Source organism: Petaurus breviceps, unplaced genomic scaffold (genome assembly GCF_028583685.1).
Source record: "Petaurus breviceps papuanus isolate PSGF00001 unplaced genomic scaffold, PetGlider_PUasm1.0 90925, whole genome shotgun sequence".
Lineage (NCBI taxonomy): Eukaryota > Metazoa > Chordata > Mammalia > Diprotodontia > Petauridae > Petaurus > Petaurus breviceps.
Genome location: NW_027187380.1, coordinates 22,447,147 through 22,473,654, shown reverse-complemented (window position 1 = coordinate 22,473,654; position 26,508 = coordinate 22,447,147). Strand labels below are relative to the sequence as shown.

General features: G+C 35.0%; 1 protein-coding gene across 6 annotated transcripts in view; it reads right to left on the bottom strand.

The window, feature by feature from the left end:
• Positions 1–26,508, bottom strand: part of LOC138152592 (ATP-binding cassette sub-family A member 10-like) — a 118,531-nt gene that overhangs the window by 44,020 nt on the left and 48,003 nt on the right. For all 6 annotated transcript variants that reach the window (XR_011166139.1, XM_069076554.1, XM_069076552.1 and 3 more), the window contains 6 exons: positions 25,755–25,874; positions 20,286–20,487; positions 15,879–16,045; positions 8,127–8,260; positions 3,830–3,967; positions 1,942–2,049 (listed from right to left, as the gene is read on the bottom strand). Coding sequence is in view for 5 of the 6 variants with exons in the window: in XM_069076554.1 (XP_068932655.1) it covers positions 1,942–2,049; positions 3,830–3,967; positions 8,127–8,260; positions 15,879–16,045; positions 20,286–20,487; positions 25,755–25,874 (869 nt within the window). In the remaining variant the exon portion in view is untranslated. The remainder of the gene's footprint in view (positions 1–1,941; positions 2,050–3,829; positions 3,968–8,126; positions 8,261–15,878; positions 16,046–20,285; positions 20,488–25,754; positions 25,875–26,508) is intronic.

Here is a 26,508-nt window from a genome sequence, read left to right as displayed (position 1 = left end):
TAGCTCTCATATTCTGTACACATGAGAGGGTAGGCATATGGGTCAGTTGTTAAGGTTGGTTTCTTTGATTGACTCCAAGCTTCCCATGAGAGCAGTGGTTCACCTTTTCAATCCTAATATTTTCATAGTGTTGCTATATAGCAGCAAGACATCAAACATAACTACTTTTGAGGAACTAAAAATAATTATGACATAAAAGGTAATGGGATGGTCAATGTTAGGTCTGAGTTGACTGTAACATATAAATAAGGAAAAATTCTGAAGAATGGGAGTAAAAAACATCATCAAATAAACACATGGTAGAGAATTTGGGGTGATCACATGGCAAGTATAAAGAATGACAGGTAGACAACCAGAGTACTCCACTAGAACACATGCAATATCAGGAGAAAATAAGGAACACAGACACCTAGAAAGTTGGGTGGACTCCTTATGATAAGCTTTGGGGAAGATTTGGACAAGAGTCACATCAGATGGGCTGACATAAGTAAGTTGTAATATGTATCACTGGAGGGAATTCTTGATCTGATAGGTGGTACACTGGATAGAACACTGTCCCTGGAGTGAGGAAGATTCATCTTTGTGAGTTCAAATCTGAACTCAGACACTTATTAGCTATGTGACCCTGGGCAAGTCATAACCTTTTTTTGTCTCAGTTTCCTCATCTGTAAAATTAATTAGAGAAGGAAATGCAAACAAATCCAGTCTCTTTGCCAAGAAAACCCTAAATGGGGTCATCAAGAGTCATATGCAACTGAAAATACAACACATGCTTCATGAATTGATGAAATCATAAAGCCATTTGAATGTTTAAAAAACATATAATTATATATGTAGTTAAAATATATTATTGTTTTTATCAAAACTGAAATAATTAAATTCTCTAAACTGACAAAATTCAACCAAATTTATTCCATATAAACAACAAAAAATGTAGTTTAAGAAAAGATATTCCGTTCAAGTGTGTTTTATATTTTTCATATTTGTGCATGTGTTTTGTGTATAGATATCTATAAATTCAACTGTATTTCTGTTCCTTAAGCCTTAAAAAAGAGGAGGATTCATCCATCTTTGTATTTATGACTCCAATTACATTTCATAAATTTCTTCATATCTGCTTTAATTCTTCAACAAAAGTTTTGGGCCTTGAAAATAGCATAATGGAAAGAGCAGTGGAGCTAGAGTCCAGACACATGGGTTTGAATGGCAGGTTTGGCTCTAGCTAGCTGGGGCAAACCATCTAATCCACTGGGGTTTCAATCTCCTAATGTATGAAGTGCATAATAATAATGTCTGTACTTCCTACCTTCTGAGGTTGCTCCATTGTTATACTGAATAGTGCTAGAGTCTTTTTAATGACAATAGATGGCTAAGCTCAATATTTTTTCCTAATTCATGCCCATTTTTTCATTACCGTCTCTTTATCTTTATCAGTTTCTGACACTGTCCTGTTGATAATAATGCATTTGCTTGAAGGAGTATCTGATTTTTTCTTTGTACTGTGCTTAAGGGAGGAATTTTTTTCCATTATCCTACTAAGTTTTTCTATTTCTTGGCCTTCTCTTTAGTGAATTTGTCCACTTAGACTCCTCTGTTTATTATGTGTATTACTTTGGTACCTCTCTGGCTATCTCCCTCCAGAAAGATATCCATCGTGATTAATTGCTTTATAATCTCTCTTCTGTATCAAAATAATATGATGCACAATGAACTCTCTCACTTGTTTCAAGCAATATTAAGTACTTACTAGGGCACAATATACATAGGAACCGAATTAAATAATATTCATGGAAACATCCAAACATTGTCCAAGGGGAAAACACATATGCATACATATCTATTTCTGTATTTATATACATATATATGTACACATATATGTATATAAATATATAGTCCACCTTCAATTACTTAAGTAAATTCATTTCAGTGACTTTTTCTTACTTTGTAATCAATGATGCTGTTCATTGCAAAATAAGGAGAAAGACAGGTTGTTGCCAATATCAAGAACAAATCTCTCTCTATGTCAACCATTGAAGTGGGCTCAACTTCCTGAAAGAAAAAAAGAGTAAATGCTGACAACCAAAGCAGTATGAAAAGTAAAACAGAAAATTGTGATCAGTGATGATGCATTTTTTTTTTTGCATTTAGAGAAGTACAAAAGCTAAAAGTGTTGATGTGATCTTTCTTTCCCAAGTCATATGGAACACAAACACTGACAGGTCTAAGATGGAAAGTCATTGCATGTGGGGTGACATATTGTTTGAGCCTAGTTTCACAGAGGTTCACTAGCAGGTTTTCTGAAAGATGATAAACTTTTCAGGCATAGCTCCTTTTCAAGACATGTTACTAGTTATAGAGGTGTTATAAACTGGGATATTAGAGAGTAATCACTATACACCACACATGTTATTTCAGTTGTGTCTGGGTGTGACTTTATTTGGGATTTTCTTGGCAAAGATAGTGGAGTGTTTTACCATTTCCTTCTCCAGCTCATTTTACAGATGAAGAAACTGAGGCAAGCAGGTTAAGTGACTTGCCTAAGGTCACATAGCTAGTTAAGTGACTGATTTGAACTCACAAAGGACTCAATTTCTGACTCCAAACCCAGTGCTCAATAACTTATTCTTAGAGTATTGAAATATTCTGGATTCGTGGGAGCATGACAGAGTAGGAATGAGATCAGGAGGTTAGACCTAGAGTTGGAAGAGACCTTAATCATTAGTTCAAATCTTGCCTCAGACATTAGCTCTGAAACCTTGGGCAAGTCACTTACTCCTGTTTGCCTCAGTTTCCTCATCTGTAAAATGAGCTAGAGAAGGGAATGGCAAACCATTCCACTATCTTTGCCAAGAAAATCCCAAATGAAGTCACAAAGAGTTAGACACAACTGAAAATGACTGAACAACAAATCCCATCACCTCATTTTGCAGTTAAAGAAACTGAGGTTTATCAAGGTTAGGTAATTTGTCCAATGTTACACAGTTATAAATGGCAGAGCTGAGATCTGAACCCAGTTCCCATGACTCTGAGTCACCTTATTTCTTTGAGAAGATAAATGATGTAGTGAATAATGCAATGGCAAGCTGCATGTATTGGTGGAAAGAGTTACCAACTCAGAAGTCAGAAAACAGGTTCCAATATCATCTCTGATGCTTAATCTCTGTGTGACCTTGGACAAATCATTTAACTTCCATGGGTTTTACTTTCCTTTTTGTGATGGGATCAGACTACATAGCTTCTGAGGTTCCTTCTCACTCTGGACCCAGTAGAGAAGCAAAGGTGAGATCATTTGTTGATTGTATTTTGAAGGAGGTTCCTGTTCAGGTAATTGTCAGATTGGATAACCTCTGAGATTGCTCTCACCTCAGAAATTCTGTGATTCTGTGAAATTGGTTTGTTTGTGAATTTAAGCAACATGCTTAAGATCTCTGTGCCTCAGTTCCCTTAATGTAAAATGAGAAGAATAAACTAGATGATCTCTGAAATTCTTTTTAATTATAAGTCATCTGATCTTAGGATTCTTGCTCAGTGAATCTCAGTTTCTTACTTGTGAATTGAGCCAACACCAGATGGTCTCTATGTCCTCTCTAGGGTTACAATTTTTCAGTGACTATAAGTCAGTAATAGAAGGTTTCATATGGTATACTCAGTATACTTTGTTTAATGAGATAGAAAAGTAAAATATCTTTTGGAAAACTTTCCATTAGTAAAAAAGAATAAAAGTGATTTTGGCATAAAAAGTGGCAATCTTCAGTTTTCTGGGAAATTTATTCACTCAAAATATACATTCACTAACAATTAATGATAATTGAGACATTGTCATACTTACTGAAGAAAATAGACTTTTCTCAGTGTAAATTTGCTTTGAGGAGTTCAACATTCTAAGTAGTCCATTGCTAACAATATTCATGAGGACAGGAAAGCAGTTCAGTCTCTTGGTGTTACATGCAAGAGAAAACCTATAATCCTTAAAAACAAAACAAGTATGATCTCAAAGTCAACAAGTAGTCAATATGTGTTCAAATGGAAAATATTACTTAAATTACTAAGAATATGTCAAAAAAATAAACCCACAAAAATCCTCAGCATTACCATATATTTCTAATAAAATCCAACAAGAAATAGAAAGAAAAATTCCATTAAAGTTACTGTAAACATTATAAAATATTTGGGAATCTGCCTGCCAAAACAAACCCAGGGCCTATATGAAGAAAATTACAAAACTCTTTTCACACAAATAAAGTCAAATGTAAATAATTGGAAAAACATTAGTTGCTCATGGCTAGGTGTAGCAGCAAGCACCCCAGCGTCTCCAGGGTGGCTGCTCACACAGGTTCTTGGATCTGATTTGTTAAAGGAAAGCAACTCAAAATGGGTTAACAAGCTTACTTTAATCAGTCAGACATATATCGTTTACCTTATTCAGGGGAAAAAGGTCAGCACCCCAACTTCAAAATATACAGACAGAATTATCAAGACCGAAACAGATCAAGTAGACAGATTTCCAAACTGTCCAACCATTACATCCATACCCAGTCAACATCTGGGTTTCCATATCTGGGTTTTTCAAAGCCGGGGGACTCTCAACAACGGCTTCCCAGAATTCAGATAAAATCACAGAACTCTTCTCAAAGTGAGTCCCCAAAACAAAGCTACACATCAGGGCTTATATAGCCTTCTCCTGGCTCAGAGAATGTAACAACCTTATTGACTCACTGGCCAATCAAAAAGTATCTACTGAAAAACAAGCCTCCCACCCCAGGCTTCAGGTGCACTTTAGCCTAGGGGCAGGGAAGATCTTTAAAATTTACATTCGCATTACACTAGGTCGAGCTAATATAATAAAAATGTCAATTCTACCTAAATTAATTTACATATTTAGCATCATACCAATCAATCTACCAAAAAATTATTTTATAGAGCAAGAAAAAATAGTTAACAAAATTCATCTGGAAGAACAAATGGTCCAGAATATCAAGGGAATTAATGAAAATAAATGCTAGGGAAGGTGGCCTAGTGATGCCAGATTTTAATCTGTATTATAAAGCAGCAGTCATCAAAACTACTTGGTACTGACTGAGGAATACAGTAGTGGATCAATGTAATAGATTAGGTACACAAGACACAGCTGTCAATGACTATAGTAATTCACTGTTTGATAAACCCAAAGACCCTAGCTTCTGGGATAACTCACTATTTGAGAAAAACTGTTGAGAAAACTGGAAAATAGTATGGCAGAAACTGGGCATAGACCAATATCTAACACCATAGACCAAAATAAAGTCTAAATGGGTTCATAGTCTGGGTAGAAAGGCTGCTACTGTAAGCAATATGGGAGGGCAAAGAGTAGTTTACCTGTCAGATTTATGGAGAAGGGAAGATTTTATGATCAAACAATAGTTAGAGAGCATTATGAAATGCAAAATGGATAATTTTGATTAAATTAAATTGAAAAATTTTGTACAAATAAAGTCAATGTAACTGAGATTAGGAGGGAAATGGAAAATTGGGAAAGAATTTTTAAAAACAGCGTATCTGATGAAGGTCTCATTTCTATAATACACAGAGAACTGAATGAAATCTATATTTAATTCAGTTATGTATATATATATATATATATGTATATATATATATATGATACAAGTCATTCCCCAATTGATAAATGGTCAAAGGATATAAACATTCAGTTTTCAGAGGAAGAAATTAAAGACATCTATAAGCATATGAAAAATGCTCTAAATCACCATTGATTAGCGAAATGCAAACCAAAATAACTATGAGGTACCACATCTCACCAGTCAGATTGGTTAAGGATGACAAAACAGGAAAATGATAAATGCTGGAGAGGATATCAAAAAATTGGAACACTAATGCATTGTTGATGGAGTTGTGAACTGATCAAGCCATCTGGAGAGCAATTTGGAACTATGCCCAAAGGGTTATAAAAAAGTGTATAATGTTTGACCCAGAAATACCACTTATAGGGCTGTATCCTAAAAAGATTATAGAAGTGGGAAAAGGACCCATATGTTCAAAAATATTTATAGCAGCTCTTTTAGTGGTAGCAGAGAACTTAAAATTGAGGGGATGCTCATCAGTTGGGGAAGGGCTGAACAAGTTGTGGCATATGATTATGATAGAATACTATTGTGTTATAAAAAATTATGAGGAGGGTGGTTTCAGAAAAACATTGGAAGGCCTATATGAATAGTGAAATGAGCAGAACCAGGACGTCATCGTACATGGTACAGAAATATTGTAATGATGATCAATTGTAAAAGACTGGGCCACTCTGATCAGTACCATGATCCAAGACAATCCCAAAGGACTAGTGATGAAAAAAGCAATCTACATCTAGAAAGAACTGATGAATTCTGAGTGTAATTGAAGTGTAACTTTTCACTTCATTTTTCTTGCTTTTTTTTGATATGACATGTATAGGTGATGTCATATTGCTTGCCTTCTTAGTGGGTGGAGAAGGGAGAGAGAGAATTTGGAACTCAAAATTAAAAAAAAGTTTAAAATAAATAAATAATAAATTGAACAAATCTTTCTTGATTTTCCCCTCCCCCAAACACACAAAGATTATGTCTAGATGGGTGTGGAGAAGCCCTCAGTTACTAAACTTAAGCTAAATAGATTTTTAATATCCTGTACATAATCCAAAAGTAAGACACAGTCCAGCTCTGTGTTGAGCACAGTATTTTATTTATTAGTCATTATTTTGAGTTGATATTGAGAGTTGATTAATTTTCACAAAAGCAGTTTTGGAATTTAGCCAAAAGAAATACATATGTTGTAGTATTCTAGTATTTTTCCCCCTTGGATATTTCTTTGCTATTCAAGGAAAAATAATATAACCATTAAAAATGGAGTCTATAGTTTATTACAAAGACTGCTCCATGATGTATATTAGATAGTGTAGGGACATTTATTCACATCATATATCAAAACTGAGTTTTGAAGCTTGTCCAATAAAAGTCATGTTTCACATTAAGGATTTATAATCTTGCTATTATTGAATCTTTCTCTCAATTGTGATCTCAATATAGATCACAACCCATCTATGACAGTGGGTAAGTCTCAGAGAGTTCCATGAGACTTAGGTAGGTTTACATTTATATTTACATAACTAAAAAGTGTCAGAGGCAGGATTCAAATCCATTTCTTCCTAGCACTGTTTATACTACATTTTATTGTCATTAATGATTTCATCTCATTAGAATGAGGGCAGGGATTTTTTTTTTAATCACTAGCATTTATCACAATACCTGACACAAAGTAATGCTTAAGGATAATAGCACGTGTAATTGTATTTATAGAACACCAGGTGGAGTAGTGGCTTAGGTTTCAGGGCTGAGTCTAGAGACAGAAAGACCTGAGTTTAAATATGGCCTCAGGTATTCAGTATCTGTGTGACCTTGGGAAATTCACTTAACCCTGTTTCCCTCAGTTTCCTCATCTGTAAAATGAGCTGGAGAAGGAAATAGTAAACTGCTCCAGTATTTTTGCTAAGAAAAACCCAAAATGAGGTCATAAAGAGTCATATGCCATTGAAACAACTGAACAATAATAAATTTATATAACACTTTAAGGTTTGCAAAGCACTTTGCAAATATTGTCTCATTTGATCCTCACAACAACCCTGGGAGATAGATGCTATTATATTTGTTTTATAGATTAGGAAACCGAGGCAGGGTCATATAGCTAGTAAGTGTCTGAGGTAAGTTTTGAATTCAGTCAAATCTTCATGACTCTGTCCATCAACTATTTCACCTAAGTAAATACTTCTTGATTGACTTTCATGCTCATATATAACACTAATATCAAAACTATAAAAGCATATATATTTATTTGGGGGGGGAGTATGAGCAATGAAATTAATGGATAGCTTCTCCCATAAAATTTACAAAAGTGTTTCACTTAGGGAAAAAAATGATATATGGAGTAATTTGTCCACAGAGTCAAGATTGTGAAGAATTTTATATTTGATTCCAAAACAATATAGTAGATCTTTCTGACTACAAGCACATGTGAACTAGTGAGAATAGCCTTTTGTCTGTCTTATTAGACAGAATAATATAAATAACACTTTGATAAAAAGCTCAGAATAGAGGCCAACCTACCTCCTTTTTGCCTGATACTATTATAGCTCCACTGTAGGCAAGGTCGGATGTTCCATTTCTTTTTTCAAAGTCATCTACTTCCAAAACTATATTTTGATGCTTCAGAGAATTTATAAAATCTTCAATACCTGATCCTAGTAAACATTTAGGAAGAAGACACCAGGAAATCATTAAAGTGTGTTTTTTTTTTTAAAACTCTCAAATTTAGACATCACATATTGTATTAAGTTCCATTTATATTTATGATAGCAAAAATGACAGTACAAGTCTGCAATAGATTCTGCTAAAATGGCATGGGACAGATTTCTTGAATAAGAAATTTTTTATTCAAGTTTTAGTAATGTGAAAATAATTTATCATCAACATTGCAATTTTTGACTAAATAGTATCTTATTTTTCAATTACATGTAAAGAGAGTTTTCAACATTCATTTTTTTATAAATTTTGAATTCCAAATTTTTCTCCCTCTCTTCCTCCCCTTCCCCCCCCAAGACAGCAAGAAATGATATAGGTTTTATATATATATATATATATATATATATATATATATATATATATGTCCACACAGTCATGTTAAATGTATTTTCACGTTGTAAAAGAAGAATCAGAACAAAATGGAAAAACCATGAGAAAGAAAAAACAAAAAAAGTGAAAATAATATACTTTGACCTGCATTTAGACTCTTTTTCTGAATGTGGATAGTATTTCCCATCATGAGTCTTTTAGAATTGTCTTACATCATTGTGTATTATTATTTTTAAAAGAGATTTTCTATCCAAGTAATTTATTGAATTAAAATTACATATTAAAAAACTCTTATGACTCACTCACTTTTTCTAGTAGTGAAACTCAGTCTTACAGCTGTCCACCTGTTTACTCTTTCCTCCCAACTTGCAGTTTTAGCATTAAGTATCTGTTAAAATTCTCTTTTCCATTTATTTCTATAATATTAGATCATTTAATGTATGTTCTGTTCTGTGGAAACTTTGCTGAACACTTTAATCCTTCTTGTAATCCTCTGCTTGGGATATATCCTCTCAGAAATCACCACAAACTATAGACATATCATTCCTCATACCTTCCTCTGATAAGGCATTTTTTTTTAGGTTTCTGACAAAGATTAGGGTTTTCTAAGGACCACTGATGGGTTCTCAGGAGCCCAATTGTTACATTGGTATTCACAAGAGAATTTTAGGAAAGTCATAGCAGGTTGGACCAATGATTGAGTATTTGTAGAGACATGGATGAGAATCAAGCAAGGTGGACAATCATGTATTGTTTGTGCTCTGCATTATGGAAGGGAAGATTCATGTAGATTAGGTCAGTGGTTTCCAAAGTAGATTCCCTGTGCAAGATAATCCACAGGGGAATAGGAAGAAAATATTAGAACTTTATATATTTATTTCTAAAAATCTAAAATAAGAAGAAATTCAACTTTATGACTGGGAGCAAAGTAGATGCCCACCAGCTGGGGAATAACTAAATAAATTGTAGCATATGAATGTCACGCCATATTTGTGTGCTGTTAATAAACATTTGTTAAGCACCTACTATGCATCAAACCCTGTGCTAAGCACTGCAGATAACAAAAAAAAAATGCAAAAGATAGCCCCTGCTTCAAGGAGCTCACTTTCTAAAGGGAGAGACAATATACAATGCTATGTACAAACAAATTATTTAGAGAACAAATTGGAAATCATTAATAGAGGTCAAGGCAGTAGAATTACAGGAGATTGGGAAAAATCTTTTTCTAGAAGGTGGGTCTTTAGTTGGGACTTGAAAGAAACCAAGGATGTCAGGAAGTGGAAATGAGGAGGGAGTACATTCCAGGCATGGGGGACAATCAGTGAAAATGGAAATGATGAATACAGAAATGTACAAAAAGACATGAACTGATTCAAAGTGAAGTAAGCAGAACCAGGAAAACAATATATACCATATAGAATGCATACAATAGCAATAACAAGTTCAATGGAAATAATAACAACCACAACAAAAGAATCATAACTGAATATTGTGAAATTATAAAGACCAAGCTTGGTCCCCAAGAAGATATAATAAAACACTTCTTTGCAATGGAAGGCTATGATTGTGAAACATTACATATTATATTATGTTTGGCTAGTTTTGATGAACTTTTTTTCCTCTCTTTTTTATTCTTATTATAAAGGATAACTCTATGTGATAAGAGGAGGTGGGGGATATATAGAAAATGTAAGTGACATAAAAATCAATGAAATTTTAAAAAGAGAAATTAAGGGTTATAGATATTTGGTATGTAGGTTAACACCAGTACCCTTCCTAAATCTGAATGTAAGATGCAGTCATACATAGGTTGACAATGGTTCTCTCATTTGTTCACTTGCAATATATCATGAAATATCTATATTTATGTCTAAGTGGCTTCATAGATTTTACTAACGTTATATAAACTAATTCTCACAAAGTGAACAAGAGACTTAGAAAGGTTCCTGCAAAGAAACTATAGATCAAAGATAATGCTAACTGTGAAAGAATAAGCAAAAAAAAATAGTAGAACTGGCATTTTTCCCACTCCCAATATGAGCTCTTTGCCAGTCACATTATGAGATAAAAAAAACATTATTTAACCAAAAAAACTGAAATCAAGATTATTTGAAAAATGGATTGACATCTCTATCATTAATGATGACCCTTTCACTCCAGTGTGCGTTGTACCTTGAGATAATAGCAAATGATAGCAGGAAGTTATATTTAGTGAGACATTTAAAAACCAAGTTTTTAATGCCAAAGTATTTTTTGTCTTCTACAAAAACTTTCATATCTGTTTATCAGAATTTGGAAACAGTGGGGAGGCTAGGTGGCGCAGTGAATAGAGCACCGGCCCTGGAGTCAGGAGGACCTAAGTTCAAATCCAGCCTCAGACACTTTACACCAAAACTAGCCATGTGACCTTGGGCAAGTCACTTAACCCCAATTGCCTTCCAAAAAACAAACAAACAAGAAGAATTTGGAAACAGAATTTTCAAACTTGTTTAAGAAATTTTCTATATGAAAATGTTATGTGGGTTTTGAACCTATTGTTAAATACATGCATGTATGTGTATGGTACATATGTATATAACAGCTAGTTATATATAGTCAACTGATATAGTTAACTATATCTAGTTAACATAACTAGATATAGTTAACTGTGGATAGAATGCTGGATTTGGAGCCAGAAATACCTGAATTCAAATCCTGCCTCATACTTACAGGGTCCCTAGTGTAACTCTGGGCAAATGACACAAACTCTATAAGTCTTAGCTTCTACATTTGGAAAATCAGGGTAATAAATCACCTACTTCATAGGATTGTTATTCTGAGATCAAATGAGATATCACATAGAAAGTGCTTTGAAAGCCTTAAAGTACTATATAAATGATAGTTATTATTATTACTATTACTGCTATTACCACTATTACAATTTCTTCTATTTCTGCTGCTGCTGCTCTTGCTACTGCTGCAACCACTCCTCCTCCTCCTCTTCCTCCTCCTCCTCCTCCTCCTCCTCCTCCTCCTCCTCCTCCTACTACTACTACTACTACTACTATTCTGGTTAGTATGTAAGAACAAATGATTGACATCAAGGAAGATAAAAAATTGAAAGCTGAATGTCAACTTAGCTTTTGAATATTTGGTGAATGAGATTGGGATATGATTATTATGATTTACTAAATTCAACCCAGCAATGCATATCTTCCATTTGGACTTTGTCTCTTTGTAAGGTGTCTTTTTCTTAGTTATGACAATCAATTGATCGACAAGCATTTCTTAAATGCTCACTATATGCCCTGAACTGCGCTAAGCAGTAGGTACAAAATGAAAAAGTGAAAACACTTTTTGCTTTAAAGGAGTATACATTCTAACAGAGGCACATATATACACACACAGTTATAAACAAGATAATATAGATTAAGTGGAAGATAGCTTAAAAGAGTAGGGCATTGATGGCTGGGAGAATCAAGAAAGAACTCCTGGAGGAGGTGATGCTCGAGTTGAGTTTTAAAAGAAGCCAGTATTTATAAAAGGGAAATGGCAGGAGGGAGACCATTCTAGGCCTTGGATTCAACCAGTGGACAGGCACAGAATCAGAAATAAAGTGTCATATGTGTGGAACAGCAAGTAAGTCAGAATGGTTGGAAGACCATGCTTAAAGTGAGAAATGTGTTAAAATACTGCAAAGATAAGAAAAGGTCAGTAAAGTGAAAAGTTTTAATTGCTGAATGGAAGAGTTTATATTGACTCCTAGATTTTTGTCGTCATTGTTGTTATAAAGAGCCATTGGAGTTTATTGAATAGAGATGGATAGGGAGTGACATGATCAGACCTGCATTTTTTAGAAAATTACATTGGCAACTATGGTGAGGACAGATTGGGCAGGGAAGACACAAGTTTAGGAGTCCAATTAAGAAGTTACAATGATAGTTCAGAGACAGATGGCAAACTAAGTGAAGAAATATACTGAACTTAGAGTTAGACCTTTCACTGGCTACATCACGAAGTGATAAATTATGATAAAAAAGAATAAAGCATATTTAATAACACTATAACTAAATATCATCTTATTTCATTAATTGTTGATCAAGACTTTTATACCACTAAAAATTTAAAGTTAAAATATTTATTCCACATTTTCATTCTATTTAATTTATATTTTAAGTATTTATAATACAGATATTTGTATAATAGTATATTTGCATAGTTCAAATAAGTATTTGTAATTAATATATTGGTAAAGTAGCATTAATTTCTAATTTGTACAAATATATTGGTACACGAATATAGCAGTATTTGAGTATATAATAATAATAATAATTAGCATTTATATAGAGTCTATTATGTGCCAGACCCTGTGCCAAGCACTTCGCAATTATTGTCTTATTTGGTCCTCAGAGCATTCTAGGGATGTAGGTACTATTATTATTCTAATTTTATAGATTAGGAAACTGAGGCAAATAGAAGTTAAGTGACTTGCCCAGGGTCACATATATAGACTTCATCTATATACAAAAATTTACTGTGTACTAATATATTATGTATATTCTAAAGCACAAAAAGAGGGGGAACATTTGAAATAAAAGTGAAATAAATCATCCTAATTTTTAAATTTGGCATATTAGCAGCATAAAAAGCCTTCTCAATTAAATATAACTATAGGGGAAGCATCATGGTGTAGTAGGTAGAGAGATGGCCTCAAAGATAGAAAGATTTAGGGTCAAGTCTCACCTCTGACATATACTGACTTTATGATCTTCGATGAATTATTTAATTTTTTGGTGCTCTGAGGTTACAAGTCACAGAGAAGGTGCATACTTTCATGAGTAGAGGAAATTTTCTCATCAGGAGTTATTCATGTCAGTGAAATCACATGTCCTATTTCTATGCCCTAAATAATAATAAATTAAATTATTTCATATTTGTATGTCACTGCATGAATTTTTTTGAAATGGTGTGTTATCAAAAGCATTTAGATACCACTGGATTAGATAATAACCTACTGGCATACTGGGGAATTGGAAAAGATGTTTTTAAAACTAAAAGTGAGAAGAATGCCTTAAAAAGGTGAACTTGCCAGATGGATAAAGGATCTAAAAAGCTCACTGAAGAGAATCATTCTTTCAGAATTAGATTGGAGCAAATAGAAGCTAGTGTCTTTATAAGAAATCAAGATACTATTAAACAGATCCAAACAAATGAAAAAATAGAAGACAATGTGAAATATCTCATAGGAAAAACCACTGACCTGGAAAATAGATCCAGGAGAGATAATTTAAAAATTATTGGACTACCTGAAAACCACTATCAAAAAAAAGAATCTAGAAATCATCCTCCAGTCTCAAAGAAAACTGCCCTGATGTCTTAGAACCAGAGGGCAAAATAGAGGTTGAAAGAATTAACTGATCACCTCTTGAAAAAGATCCCCCCCCCAAAAAATTCCTAGGAATATTATAGCCAGGTTCCAGAGTTCCCAGATTAAGGAGAAAATATTATAAGCAGCCAGGAAAAAATAATTTGGATATTGTGGAAACACAATCAGTATAACACAGGATCTGGCCGCTTCTACACTGAAGGATCAAAGGGCTTGGAATATGATATTCTGGAGGGCAAAAGAGCTGGGATTAAAACCAAGAATCATCTACCCAGCAAAACTGAGTATCATGTTTCAGGGGAAAATATGGTCATTCAGTGGAATAGAGGACTTTCAAGCATTCTTGCTGAAAAAACTAGGGTTGAAGAGAAAATTTGACATTCAGATACAAGAAGCAAGAGAAGCATGAGAAGGTAAACAGGGAAAAGAAATCATAAGGCACTTATCAAAGTTGAACTATTTACAATCCTACATGGAAAAACAATAATTGTAACTGATGAAACTATTCTGAGTATGAGAATAGTTGAAGGGAATATAAATGTATGTATATTCATATACATACATATATGTGTCAATATAGGAGATTACATGGGCATATGAATACATATGTGAGTATGTATGTGTGTGTACAGGTATACACAGACAGAGGGCACAGGACCAACTGAATAGGAAGGAATTATATTTAAAAGGTGAAATTGAGAGGTGAGAGAGGAATATGAGAGGAGATGGGGAGAGACAGAATGGGGTAAATTATCTCATATAGAAGAGGTAAAGGAAAACTGTTACAGTGGAGGGGAAGAACAGGAAGGTGAAAGGGAATGGATCAACCTTACTCTCATTGAATTTGGCTTAGGGAAGGAATGACATAAACACTAAATAGGGTATCTCACCCTACAGGAGAGTAGGGAGGAAAGGGATGAGAGGGGGGATGATGGAGGGGAGGGCAGGTTGGGAAGGAGGGAAGTTGGAAGCACACACTTTTGAAAAGGGACATGTGGAGAGAAATATGTGCATCCAGAGAAAGAATTAGGAAGAACTGAGTTTATATCCAGGTGGAAGCAAAATAACTGATCTTTTTCCTTCTCTTATTTGGTTTTATGTCCTCTTTGCCATTTTTCATTCCAGCTGATACAATCCATCTTTATAACCTTACTAATGTCTAATGTGAAAGTATTTACAGATCCTATACTTGACTATATGCCGCCATGGAGGAGAGGGGACGGAGGGGGACAAAATGTGAAATTCAAGGAATTGTGGAATTGAATCCTGTAAACTAAAAGGAAAAAAACAGATTAATTTTTTAAAAAGTTGAAAAAAAAAAAGAAAAGGGACATGGCCAAAGTAGAGTATAGAACAAGTGGGGGGCAGAATAGGATGGAGGGAAATATAGTCAGTCTTTCACAATATATCCACTATGGAAATGTTTTGCATAGCTAACACATGTACAACCTATATTGAATTGCTTATTTTCCCAGTAAGGGTGGGTGATGACGGAGGAAGGAAAAGAATCTGAAATTCAAAGTTTTAAAATCAAATGTTTAAAATATATATATATATATATTCTTTACATGCAGCTGGGAAAAAATATGTACAGGTAATGGGGCATAGACATCCATTTTGCCCTACTGGAAAGTTGGAGGGAGGTTGAGGGAGGATATCACAGAGAACAGATTCGGGAAGGGGTATTCAGTGGGATCGCTGTTTTGGGGTGGTGGATAGGGGAAAGATAGGGAGAAAATTTGTAACTCAAAATCTTGTGGAAATGAATGATGTAAAGTAAAAATAAATATAAAATTTAATTTAAAAAACAACAAAAATAACTAAAAATGATCCACTTAAAAATGTTAATGTAATTTATTCACCTGTGTTGTTTATAATTAATAGGCTGCTGAGTGGAACTCGTGGTTGCTGTCCAGGAGAGAGGAAATACATATCAGGAGAAAATTTCCAAGGAGCAGGATGAAAAAATATTTGTCTCAATATACTCTCGAAAGCAATGGGTATCAAAGTAACCAACAATAACAAAAATCTAGAAAAAAGAAAACATCGCATGTAAGTATAAATTCACTTTTACTTTGTCTCTGTCGAGAAAAAAAAATGTACCAAGGACAGTCTATACCTGTATGCTATAGCATCTTTCTCCAAAGAGTTATTAAATGCCTAACAAAGTGTTTTACCAGTCCTTCCACAAGGCAGGCATAGAAGTTTTATCTGAATAACCCAGATTACTCATCTGCATAACTCAGTTTCATTTCAAATAATTTAGTGCCTTGAGTATATCAAGCTAAATCTAAATTTGATCATGGGCACACACACACGCACACACACATGTACATGCATACATGCATACACTCAAAATAACAGTTATTCAAAGAAAATAATGATAGGAATTATAAAAAATCTTTGGAACAATTTGAAATTATTTACAAGTAGTGGGAATCAAATTAATTCAGAGTATAAATGCTCACATGAAATTATCATATATATGAATAGAAAAACTTTTTTTGCTTCAAGATATATGGAAAGTGTATAGATGCAAGAGAAATTAGGCATTAAAAGAATCTTAGGGGAAGGGGACATATAAAAGGAAATATTCGTGAGCATTCATTCTAGAACCAAACCCCTTTGAAACTTTTTTTGCATCTGCTATCTTTACAATTAGAAAAGCAAATATTCCCTAAAGTTTGTTTTTTCAATTAGCAAGCTTTTATGACACACCAACCTTGTTTTTTCCACTCCTCCCTTGATTTCCTCTTTCCCTGGCCCTCAGCAACAAGAAGATAAAGAACCACCCCCCCTTCCTCTTTCCCTCTCCCTCTCTCTCCCTTTTCCTCTACCTCCTCCCCCCCCCCCCCCCCCCAGTTTAGAAAGAAATTTATTAGGTTGTTTGGGAGATGAAGAAAGCAGGAAGAAGGCACCCTCCTCAGTCTGAGATGGTACCATTACATAGGACTTCAAAAATCTACCCAACCATTCCCTACAGTCATTTAGTTTCTCTGGAAGATATGCCTCTGACATCAGCCAATCAGATTGGTTTCAAACTTTTCCCAACGTTTCATAGTAAGAGACATCAATTTGAATGAATCTCAGTGGCTATAAATCAGGGGAATTAAACTCATAAGTAACAAGCACACTATATATACCACAAAAAATCACAATGCCATGCTTCCTTCAATGACATAAAGTTGAACAAACATATCAATTTCTTTAAGAGACAAATCTAAAGTCTAAGTCAGGTTATAGGTTTATTTGATTTACATATAATTAAGGTAACCAAGAAAACTCAGGGTTAAGGAACTTTTCCCTTACAGTTAGCTAGAGTAATTGGACAAATATCTTCAGGAGAGGAGAACTTGTGCACTGGGGGCCACAAGTGACCCTCTGGGTCCCCCCTTTAATAAAAGGATTTGTTCTGTAAAACTTGGACTTAGTCAAAAGGCTGCATCCAAAGAATTAGAGGGTCACATAAAGGTCACACTTGAGGACCAAGAGGGCCAACATGTGGCCTCCAGGCTGAAGGTTCTCCACCCCTGGTCTAAGTCATTTTGGGAAGCTCAAATTTGTATCCCATTAGTCCCATTTTGGTCAGGTGAGGCTAATGTAAACAGAAGGCAGACTTTTAGTTAATGTTCCTTTCTTCCTGAAATTGCAGGTTATAAAGTAGGATTATGAGGCATTGTAGTAGAATTTCAAGCAGCCCAAAGAGAGCTCAGAGCTGGGTCTAGTCCAGGTATAGTCCAGTTACAACCTGCTCACATCAGTGAGTAGGTTGTAACTCTATAGGAAGAGACCGCTTTCTTCCTCAGGAACATGAACTGATCCTACATTTGTGCATGCCCAACCTACTGAGTTGGTATTTGATTCATTGATACTTAGATAATACTCCCTTCAGAATATTGGACTGGAATTCACCCACATTTCCTCATTTTGTGTAATTCTTGGCCATGTCTTCCCACAAATCCTCTAGGCTAGAGGCTCAATCTAACACTGAAAATATCACATTTTACACACACTAGTTCAGCTTGTAGGCTGCCCATCTGTTATCCTCACCTCATGATTATCCTATTTTTCCTCACATATTTTCTTAACAATGTATTTCTATTTTCAGCTTTCATACAGAGCAGTTAGGTGACAGAGAAGATAAAAGTGTTGGTCTTGGAGTCAGGAAGATCAGAGTTCAAATACAACTTTATGCCTTTCCTAAGAATATGACCCTGGGCAAGTCACTTAACTTCACTCTGTCTCAATTGTAAAATGGGAATAATGTCACTATTGATAAAATGCTGTAGTCTCCTCTCACCAACTATGTATTTTTCCATTACCCATTGGGTCAAATGGAATTTTAATTCTTCTGAGACTGTGATGTTCTGTGATATTCAGCACTACTGTGAAAAAAAATACTGGCATTAAATTAAACCATTAGACCAGCATAGGAGTGTTAAAAGAGCTACATAATTTCCCAAAGGCAATCAATTTTGTTTTTGACTCTTTTCTTTAAGAAAATATTCATAATGTGTAGTCTTTTACTTCTATTTTTCACAATCTTTCCAAGTATCCGGCTTTCAATTGCATTTAACAAATATTATTGACTTACTTTGGATATTCTTTACAAGTTCTGCATACACTATCTGTACTTTATCATCCTTCACTGTAGATAGCAGTCTTTTAAAATTGTGTTTATCATGAATACTGCAGTGTAAGAATGACTAAAAATTATATATAGTATGATTATATGTATATATAAACAACTTATTTTGAGTTTTGATAAAATTAACTCCTTTCAATTTATTTAAATCTCTGAAAATAACTTGTAACATCCTTTCATTGAGGTATAACTTCTTTTGTCTTTGGGGTTCATTGATTGAGAAAGTGTCAATATGAATATTAAGCATGTGATCATAGGATTATAGATCCAGAGCCAGAAAGAACCTTGAAAAAAATGGAACTTTGCTTCAGGGAGAAATTTGTGGTCATTAAAAGGATTGCATGATTTGCTAAATGTAATCCAGTCTGTATTCCTCCTTTTGCTTGATTTCATGCCCATTTCTAGTATTTGGGGGTGGCTAGGTGGCACAGTGAATAGAGCACTGGCCCTGGAGTCAGGAGGACCTGAATTCAAATTTGGCCTCAGATGCTTGACACACTTACTAGCTATGTGATATTGGGCAAGTCACTTAACCCAATTGCCCTGCCCTGCTTACTCCAAAAAAAAAAAGCATTTTTAGTATGTGTCTAAAATATATGTGCCAATCAATAAAATCTATAGCTTGTTCATTTAACAGTATATCATATTTTGGACCACAGGCATTTTTCATTCACTTAGTATTCTTGTGTGGAAAATTAGGCCAAACTCAGTAATTATGGATCTCATTTAGAATGCTCTGAAATGTTCTTGAGTTCGATACGATCAACATAATGCAGAGCATTATGTTGGAGCATTTGTAAAGGACTTCATCATCAATAAGGAAATCCTCAAATTGGACTTTGAAGAGGGCCTTATCATTTCTTGATTTATTTCTTGATCATTCTTATAATTTCTGAATTTCTTGATCCTCTGAAAAAATTGGCATACAAGCTACAATTATTTTCATAATAACACTTTGGGATACAAATGATTATCATTAATACTACAATACGGGATGATCATGTCCCATGGTATGTTGTTTTTTGTTATCATTAAACTCAATAAAACCAAATCCTCCAACTCCTTTATTTGTTCCTTTACGAAGGAGAGCCTTTGAGCCACTTTTCCTTTAATTGAAATTTCCTTCTGTCCTCTGTTTTTGTTTAGAGAGATATCAAGATTAGTTGGTTACTGGACAAGGATTTCACATTTAGCACCAACAGTAAGTTTGTGTTTATAAATAGTCCAAAGACTGTGATTTTTGACGCCACCAGTTTCCTTTCCTACCACTTTGCAACTGTCTCTGCAGGAGAGAGAGGGAGCTCTATAGGACTGAAACATTCTTTCTTTGTTTCATGGCAAAAATACCGGTCACCATTCAACCAGCCTCCTGCTAACTGATCCTCAGAAAGCAGAGATAATCTACTGCCAGGACCAGACTTGAAACCTTTTTTGAACATGGAAAAAGCTGCTAGAGCTTATGCTGAGCTGGTATAGATTTCAAGAACCCAGGGCCACCATAATGAAGCATCAGAGTAGGACTTAATGGAGGAAAAATGTTTAGAGACCAAATACATATATATATGTGTGTGTATGTGTGTATACGTATATTTATGTCTTAAATCAGAAGGATACTGATACTCACAATGACAGAACAGCTTTCCCATCATGCTTTAATTTTAAGAAGCGAACCCTTCCAATTGCACAAATCTGTTGTCTCCAGAGAGCTATGCCACTGACTGTTTCCATCTTCTCTCCAAGGAGAGAAGGGGAAGTTTGCTCTGGTTCGACAAAGTTTTCAAAATGTCTTGTGACTTCTGTTTGCTCTTGCCCATGACTGCCAAAATCTGCAGACATGATGAAAAAAGGACAACACAGAACAAATCCCTTATAAGTAAAATAGGATTCAAAATGTAACAGTTTTCTTTTAGGGATACTGGAAAAAGGGGCCTTAGATATTCTATTAATGGTGTCAACTCAAATCACCAAAGAAACAAATGAAGACAAATGATTATTTTTCATTAAATTCAGTAATCATACTTACTATTTCCAAAGTGTGGAGACAGACAGGGAAGGAAGAAAAAAAATAGTCTGTGTCTTCAGGGAGTTTATACTCTAGCAGAGATAGTAAGATGTACACAAAGGTTTTTAACTTCTTTTTTTGATTTCACAAATTATATATGGATATAAATGACAAGGGCAGCTAGGTGGCACAGTGAATAGAGCACTAGCCCTGGAGTCACGAAGACTTGAATTCAAATCCAGCCTCAGACACTTACTACCTGTGTGAACTTGGACAAGTCACCTAACCCTCTTTGCCTCAGTTTTCTCATCTATAAAATGAGTTGGAGAAGGAAATACCAAACCACTCCAATTTCTTTCCCAAGAAATCCCCAAATAGGGTCACAAAGAGTTAGACAGGACTGAAACGTCTAAAATAATAAATACGTTACAAATGAAGGTATTGTATCCTCTTAGTAGAATGCAATCACCTTGAGGGAAGTGGCTGGTTCATTTGTTTGTGTAATACTGGACATATAAGGTATACTCAGATATTCTCTGCCTGTTTCCAGGTAACTGTTAAGAGTGACAGTATTTTGGCATGCTGGAGAGAACTGACTTTTTCAATCACGTGGCTAATTCTAAAGGTCCCCTTGCTATCCCAACCCTATGAAAATGGCAGCTAAAATAAAGGACAGTTTTGTATTACTGAGACTTCCAATGAGGAATGGAAGCTATACTGACCCTTCTCTTTATGGTATCATGGCAAGTACTCTCATATGGAGGTTTTCTATCAGCAGTTTAACTAGGACCATCATTCTCCACCCAGGATAAGCTGATCTTCATTCTGCTGATTGACTTAGTTTTTATACTCAACGCCTTCTCAGCGTCCTCAGCCTCTTCTCCCCTCTGATTGGAGAGCTAGAGAGTGATGCACTAAACTCCAGTCAAAGTCTTCTTTTATGTCCTTCAGTCATTTTTCAGTCATATCCAACTCTACATGACCCCATTTGGGATTTTCTTGGCAAAGATTCTGGAGTGGTTTGTCATTTATTTCTCCAGTTCATTTTACAGATGAGGAAACTGAGGTAAACAGGGTTAAGTGACTTGCCCAGAGTCACACAGAGAAGTAAGTGTTTGAGGCAAGATTTGAACCCCAAACACTGGGCCAACTAGCTTTCTATATAAAATACTGAAATCTGAATTTACAGGTAATTTTCAACATTTCATCAATAGCTCTTGCTTGGTTTTGGTTCCATGTAACATCATGCACCAAGCAACCCTGCCCCACTAGCTTGTGTGTTGACTTCCTTTATTAGACTTAAAGAGACTTGAGGTCAGACTGTCTTTATTTTCTTATTTGTATCCTCAGTGTTTAGGATAGTGCGTGGCACATGTGCTTGCATATAATTTAAGTACTTAATAAATACTTGAAATGAGTGCTTCTAGGACAAATGGAAGGAGGCAGCTAAGTGGCCCAAATGATGTGATGCCAGGACTGGAGTCAAGAAGACTCATCTTCCTGAGTTCGAATCTGTCCTCCTCTAGGACACTAGTTATATGACCCTGGTTAAGTCACTTAGCCCTGTTTGCCTCAGTTGACTCATCTATAAAATGAGCTGGAGAAATAAATGGCAAACCACTCCAGTATATTTGCCAAGGAAACCCCAAATGGGGTCACAAAGAGTTGAACATGACTGAACAACAAAAGGACAAAATGAATCTATATTTAACTTAAAAGAATCGATTTCTTGAGAATGTCTTATGTATCTTTGTATATATGCCACTCCTAGCATAATGCCTTAGTATTAGTACTTGCACAAGGTCATAGAAAAGAAAGTCATGTATATTTGTCATCTCCATTTCCTTTCCTCTTACACCTCAGATGTTTATAACACTTATTTCAACACTCAATTGAAAAACTGTCCTTTCTGAGACCACCATTTAGCAAACCTCATTTGCTAAATCCTATGTCCTTTTCTCAGTTTTCATCTTTCTTGATTTCTCTGAATAATTTTATACCATTGACCATCTCTTCTTCCTTTATGCTCTTTCCTCCTCCCTTTTTTTTAATGAAATTACCCTTTCTTGCTTCTCCTCTTACTTGACTGAATATTCCTTGGATTCCTTTTTTGGGTCATTACCCATTTTCCAAGCCTTTTCTGTTGGTTACCTTAGCTTCTGTTCTAGACTCTCTTCTTTTCCTTCTCTAAAAGGTTTGATGTAGGTAATCTCATCAGCTCCCATGAGTCCAACTATTACCTTTATGTGGATGATTCCTAGTATTTTTCCTAAGCTCCAATCACATATCACAATCTGACAATTGGAGATTTACACCTGCATGTCCCATAGACTTATCAAACTGAACATGTACAAAATGGAACTCATATTTTCCTCAAAAGTTGTCCCTCTTTCCAACCTCCTTATTTCTGTCAACATCACCACCAACCTTTGTGTTCTATGTTCAAATTCAGTTTTCCATGACTTTTAATGTCACTTTCTACTCATATCTAATCAGTTGACAAGTCTTGATTCTGCCTCTCCAACTTGTCTCACATCCAGTCCTTTCTCTCGGTTCCCATATCGTTATCTTAATTTGGTTCCTTTTCACCTCTTACCTAGACTATTGCAATAAATCCCCAATTATTCTTCTTGTCTCCAGTCTCTCCTCTCTGTAATCCATCTTCCATATAGCTGTTAAATTAAAATTCGTAAAGGGCAGTTCTGACCAGGTCATTCTCCTTCTCAGGAACCTGTTTGGCACTGAGCACATTTCACAATATGGTTCCTGTCTTAATTTAAGACTTCTTGAATAATACTCCCATTCATTCACTGTACATTCTAAGTAAACTGTCCTACTTTCTGTTCCTTATATATAACTTACTAAGAGCTGCCTCCATGTTTTTTCACAGGCTATTTCCCATTCCTGATGTTCATGCCTTATTCATCTTTACCTCTTAGAATACTTAGTTTCCTTTAAAGTTTAGTTTCTGAACCATCTCCTATGAGAAGTCTTTCTTGAGCCCCACAGTTAGTACAATACTAGTGCAGTTAGTATAATACTAGTTAGCTAGGTGACACAGTGGATAGCATATTGGACTTTGAGTCAGAAAGATCAGTGTTTAAATCTTCCCTCAGACACTTGCTATATGTATGACCCTGGGTTCGATGCAATTATTTCCATGTCATTTCCTCATCTGTAAAATGGGAATGATAATAGCATCTATCTTACAGGGTGATGTGGGAATCAACTGAAATAGCATGTATAAAATGCTTTGAAAAGCATAAAGCACTATATAAATTCTAGCTATTATTGTTACTTTACAAGTGTCTTTATATATATTTGAATTACTTATCTGTAAAGGTGTTGTTGGTCTGTAAAGGAGTATAAACTCCTTTAGAGTATGAACTGTTTTGTCTCTTTTATTTTATTCATTTTATTCAGAAATTAAGAAATAAAATAAGCATTTCTGTAACAGCAGAATAGGAAAAAATGATTGTACATAAAACTACAAATCTATTATGTACAACTTGCTATTCCTTTTAAATATATACTAGAGCTATCCTGAAACTTTCTTTTTTCCCCTTCACCCCCTCCCCACCCTTGCCCTAGAGATGGCTATCATTAGACACACACACACGTGTGTGTGTTTGTATACATACACCATTCCATGCTCTTAATTAGTTCTTTCTCTGGATGTAGATCCTTCATATGTCCTTTGTAGTTAATTTGGGTATTTATAATAGTCAAAATGACTTAGTCACTAAAAGTTATTCTTAAAACAATATTGCTGTTACTGTATACAATGTTCTCTTTGTTCTGTTCATTTTACTCTTCTTTATTTCATGCTAGTCTATCCATGTCTTTCTTTTTTTTAAGCAATTGGGGTTAAGTAACTTGCTCAAGGTTACACAGCCAGGTGTTTCTGGGTGGGTGCTAAGTGTCTGAGCCCGGATTCAATCCCAGGTCATCCCGACTCTGGGGCTGGTGCTCTTACTCGCTGTGCTACCTGGCCGCCCCTTATTCATGTTTTTCTAAGTCTTATCATCCCCATAACCTAGCATAGGGTCTGACTGTTCAATGCTTATTAAATGATTGAACGGTAATTTGAATAGGCTAGCACTGAGTGAGGGTACAGAACTTTATATATATGCATACATATATACACATACACACATATTCATATGTATATATTATACATGTATGTATGTGTATGTATACATATGAATATATGTATATGTGTACGTGTATACACACACACATACATATATCCCCAAGCAGGTTCCTAGTTGGTCTGAGCTGACAGTGACAATTGAAATGGAAATATGAGAGTTGTTCTTTGGGACTATAATGTTGTCTACTCTTAGTACCTGTTGGAAAAACAAAGTAATGGATATTGAATGAATGAAGAAATGTTAAGCATTTATTGACCACTTATCATGTACCAGTCACTACATTAAGCATTGGGGATTCAAATGTAAGAAAGTAATGCATTCTCAAGAAATTTTCATTCTAAAAAGTGAAGGCATACATGAAGGGGAGATTATGAGGAGGAAGCATACAGGGTGACAGTTTGGAAATGGTTGAGAAGTCGAGAGGCCTAGCTCCAGGCAAAAATTAAGAGAAAGCTCACTTTTGAGTACAGTTCATGTTTTGTACTACTTTCTGGTGGGAGGGAGATGAAGAATATGACTGCATTGTAGGTGATATTGTTTTGAAACAGCCAGAAAGGGACATTGGGACCTGGATCTGGGCAAGATAAGGCAAAAGCTTGCATCTCAGAGTCCAGGGTCAGGGATAGAGTGCAGGTTCCAATGGGAGGAGAATGGCTGGAGTACAGGTGATATGGTTGAGAAATGGCCAGGAAGTATTAACTTACTTTGTTTTGCCTTACTTTGAATCAAATAAATATGTTCTCTGAATATTATAATTGGCTAGATAATATGTTGTTGGGCAGGGGGAAAATGGTCAGGTGAAGCATGGGGAAGTAGATTCATAGCATTGGGTCTTGGGTTGGAACTCTTGGAAAGTCAGAGCAATTGAATACACTTTTATATACATCATATGATAGTTCTCTTATTTATTTATAATGGATGTGACATTTTCTTTTACCTGCTTCATCAGTTGCTGTTTTTCCTTCTAGTTTCAAGAATACCTCAGTTAGAGTTGTCATGGAAACACCATAATTCATAATGCCTTGGTCAGTACAATTATCAAGGTCACTGTAAAGGTCTAAAGAATGGCCCAAAATGTTAAAACCATAAAAACTTTTACTGAATCTGGCAGTAAATATATTTATCAACAAAAATAGGCATTTTGGATAAATGTTTTTCTATAGAAAAAACTCCCCCCAAAATAATGCACTAGATCTAAAATATTTTTGTAATGTTCAAAGTATACAATACATTAATTGAAAGTATTTTACAAGAGATTCTTTCTTAAGAAACAGACGACCTTTAAATATATTACTTCCATATATTTATAGCATCTCAACAGTTAATTTCTTTCTAGTACTTTTGGCCTCCATTCTCTCACTGGTACAGGGCAACTTTCAAAGAATCTCAGGTTTGCAAAGGGTCTAAGGTTGCATACTTCAAACCAGCAAGAATTCATTTTATGGTATGATCTCCAATTCAAGTCTGCTTGTAATGAGGAACTCACTACCTTTTAAGGCTATACAACCTACTTTTGGACTACTCTAATAATTAGCAAGTTTTTCCATGCATGAAACCAAAATCTGTATTTCTAAAACTTTTAGTCATTACTTATAGTTTTTACCCTGTAGTAAAGTAAAACTTTCAGAAGTTCAATCCCTCTTTCTCATAATAGTGCTTCAAATTTCTTATTACAGCTATCACATACCTCC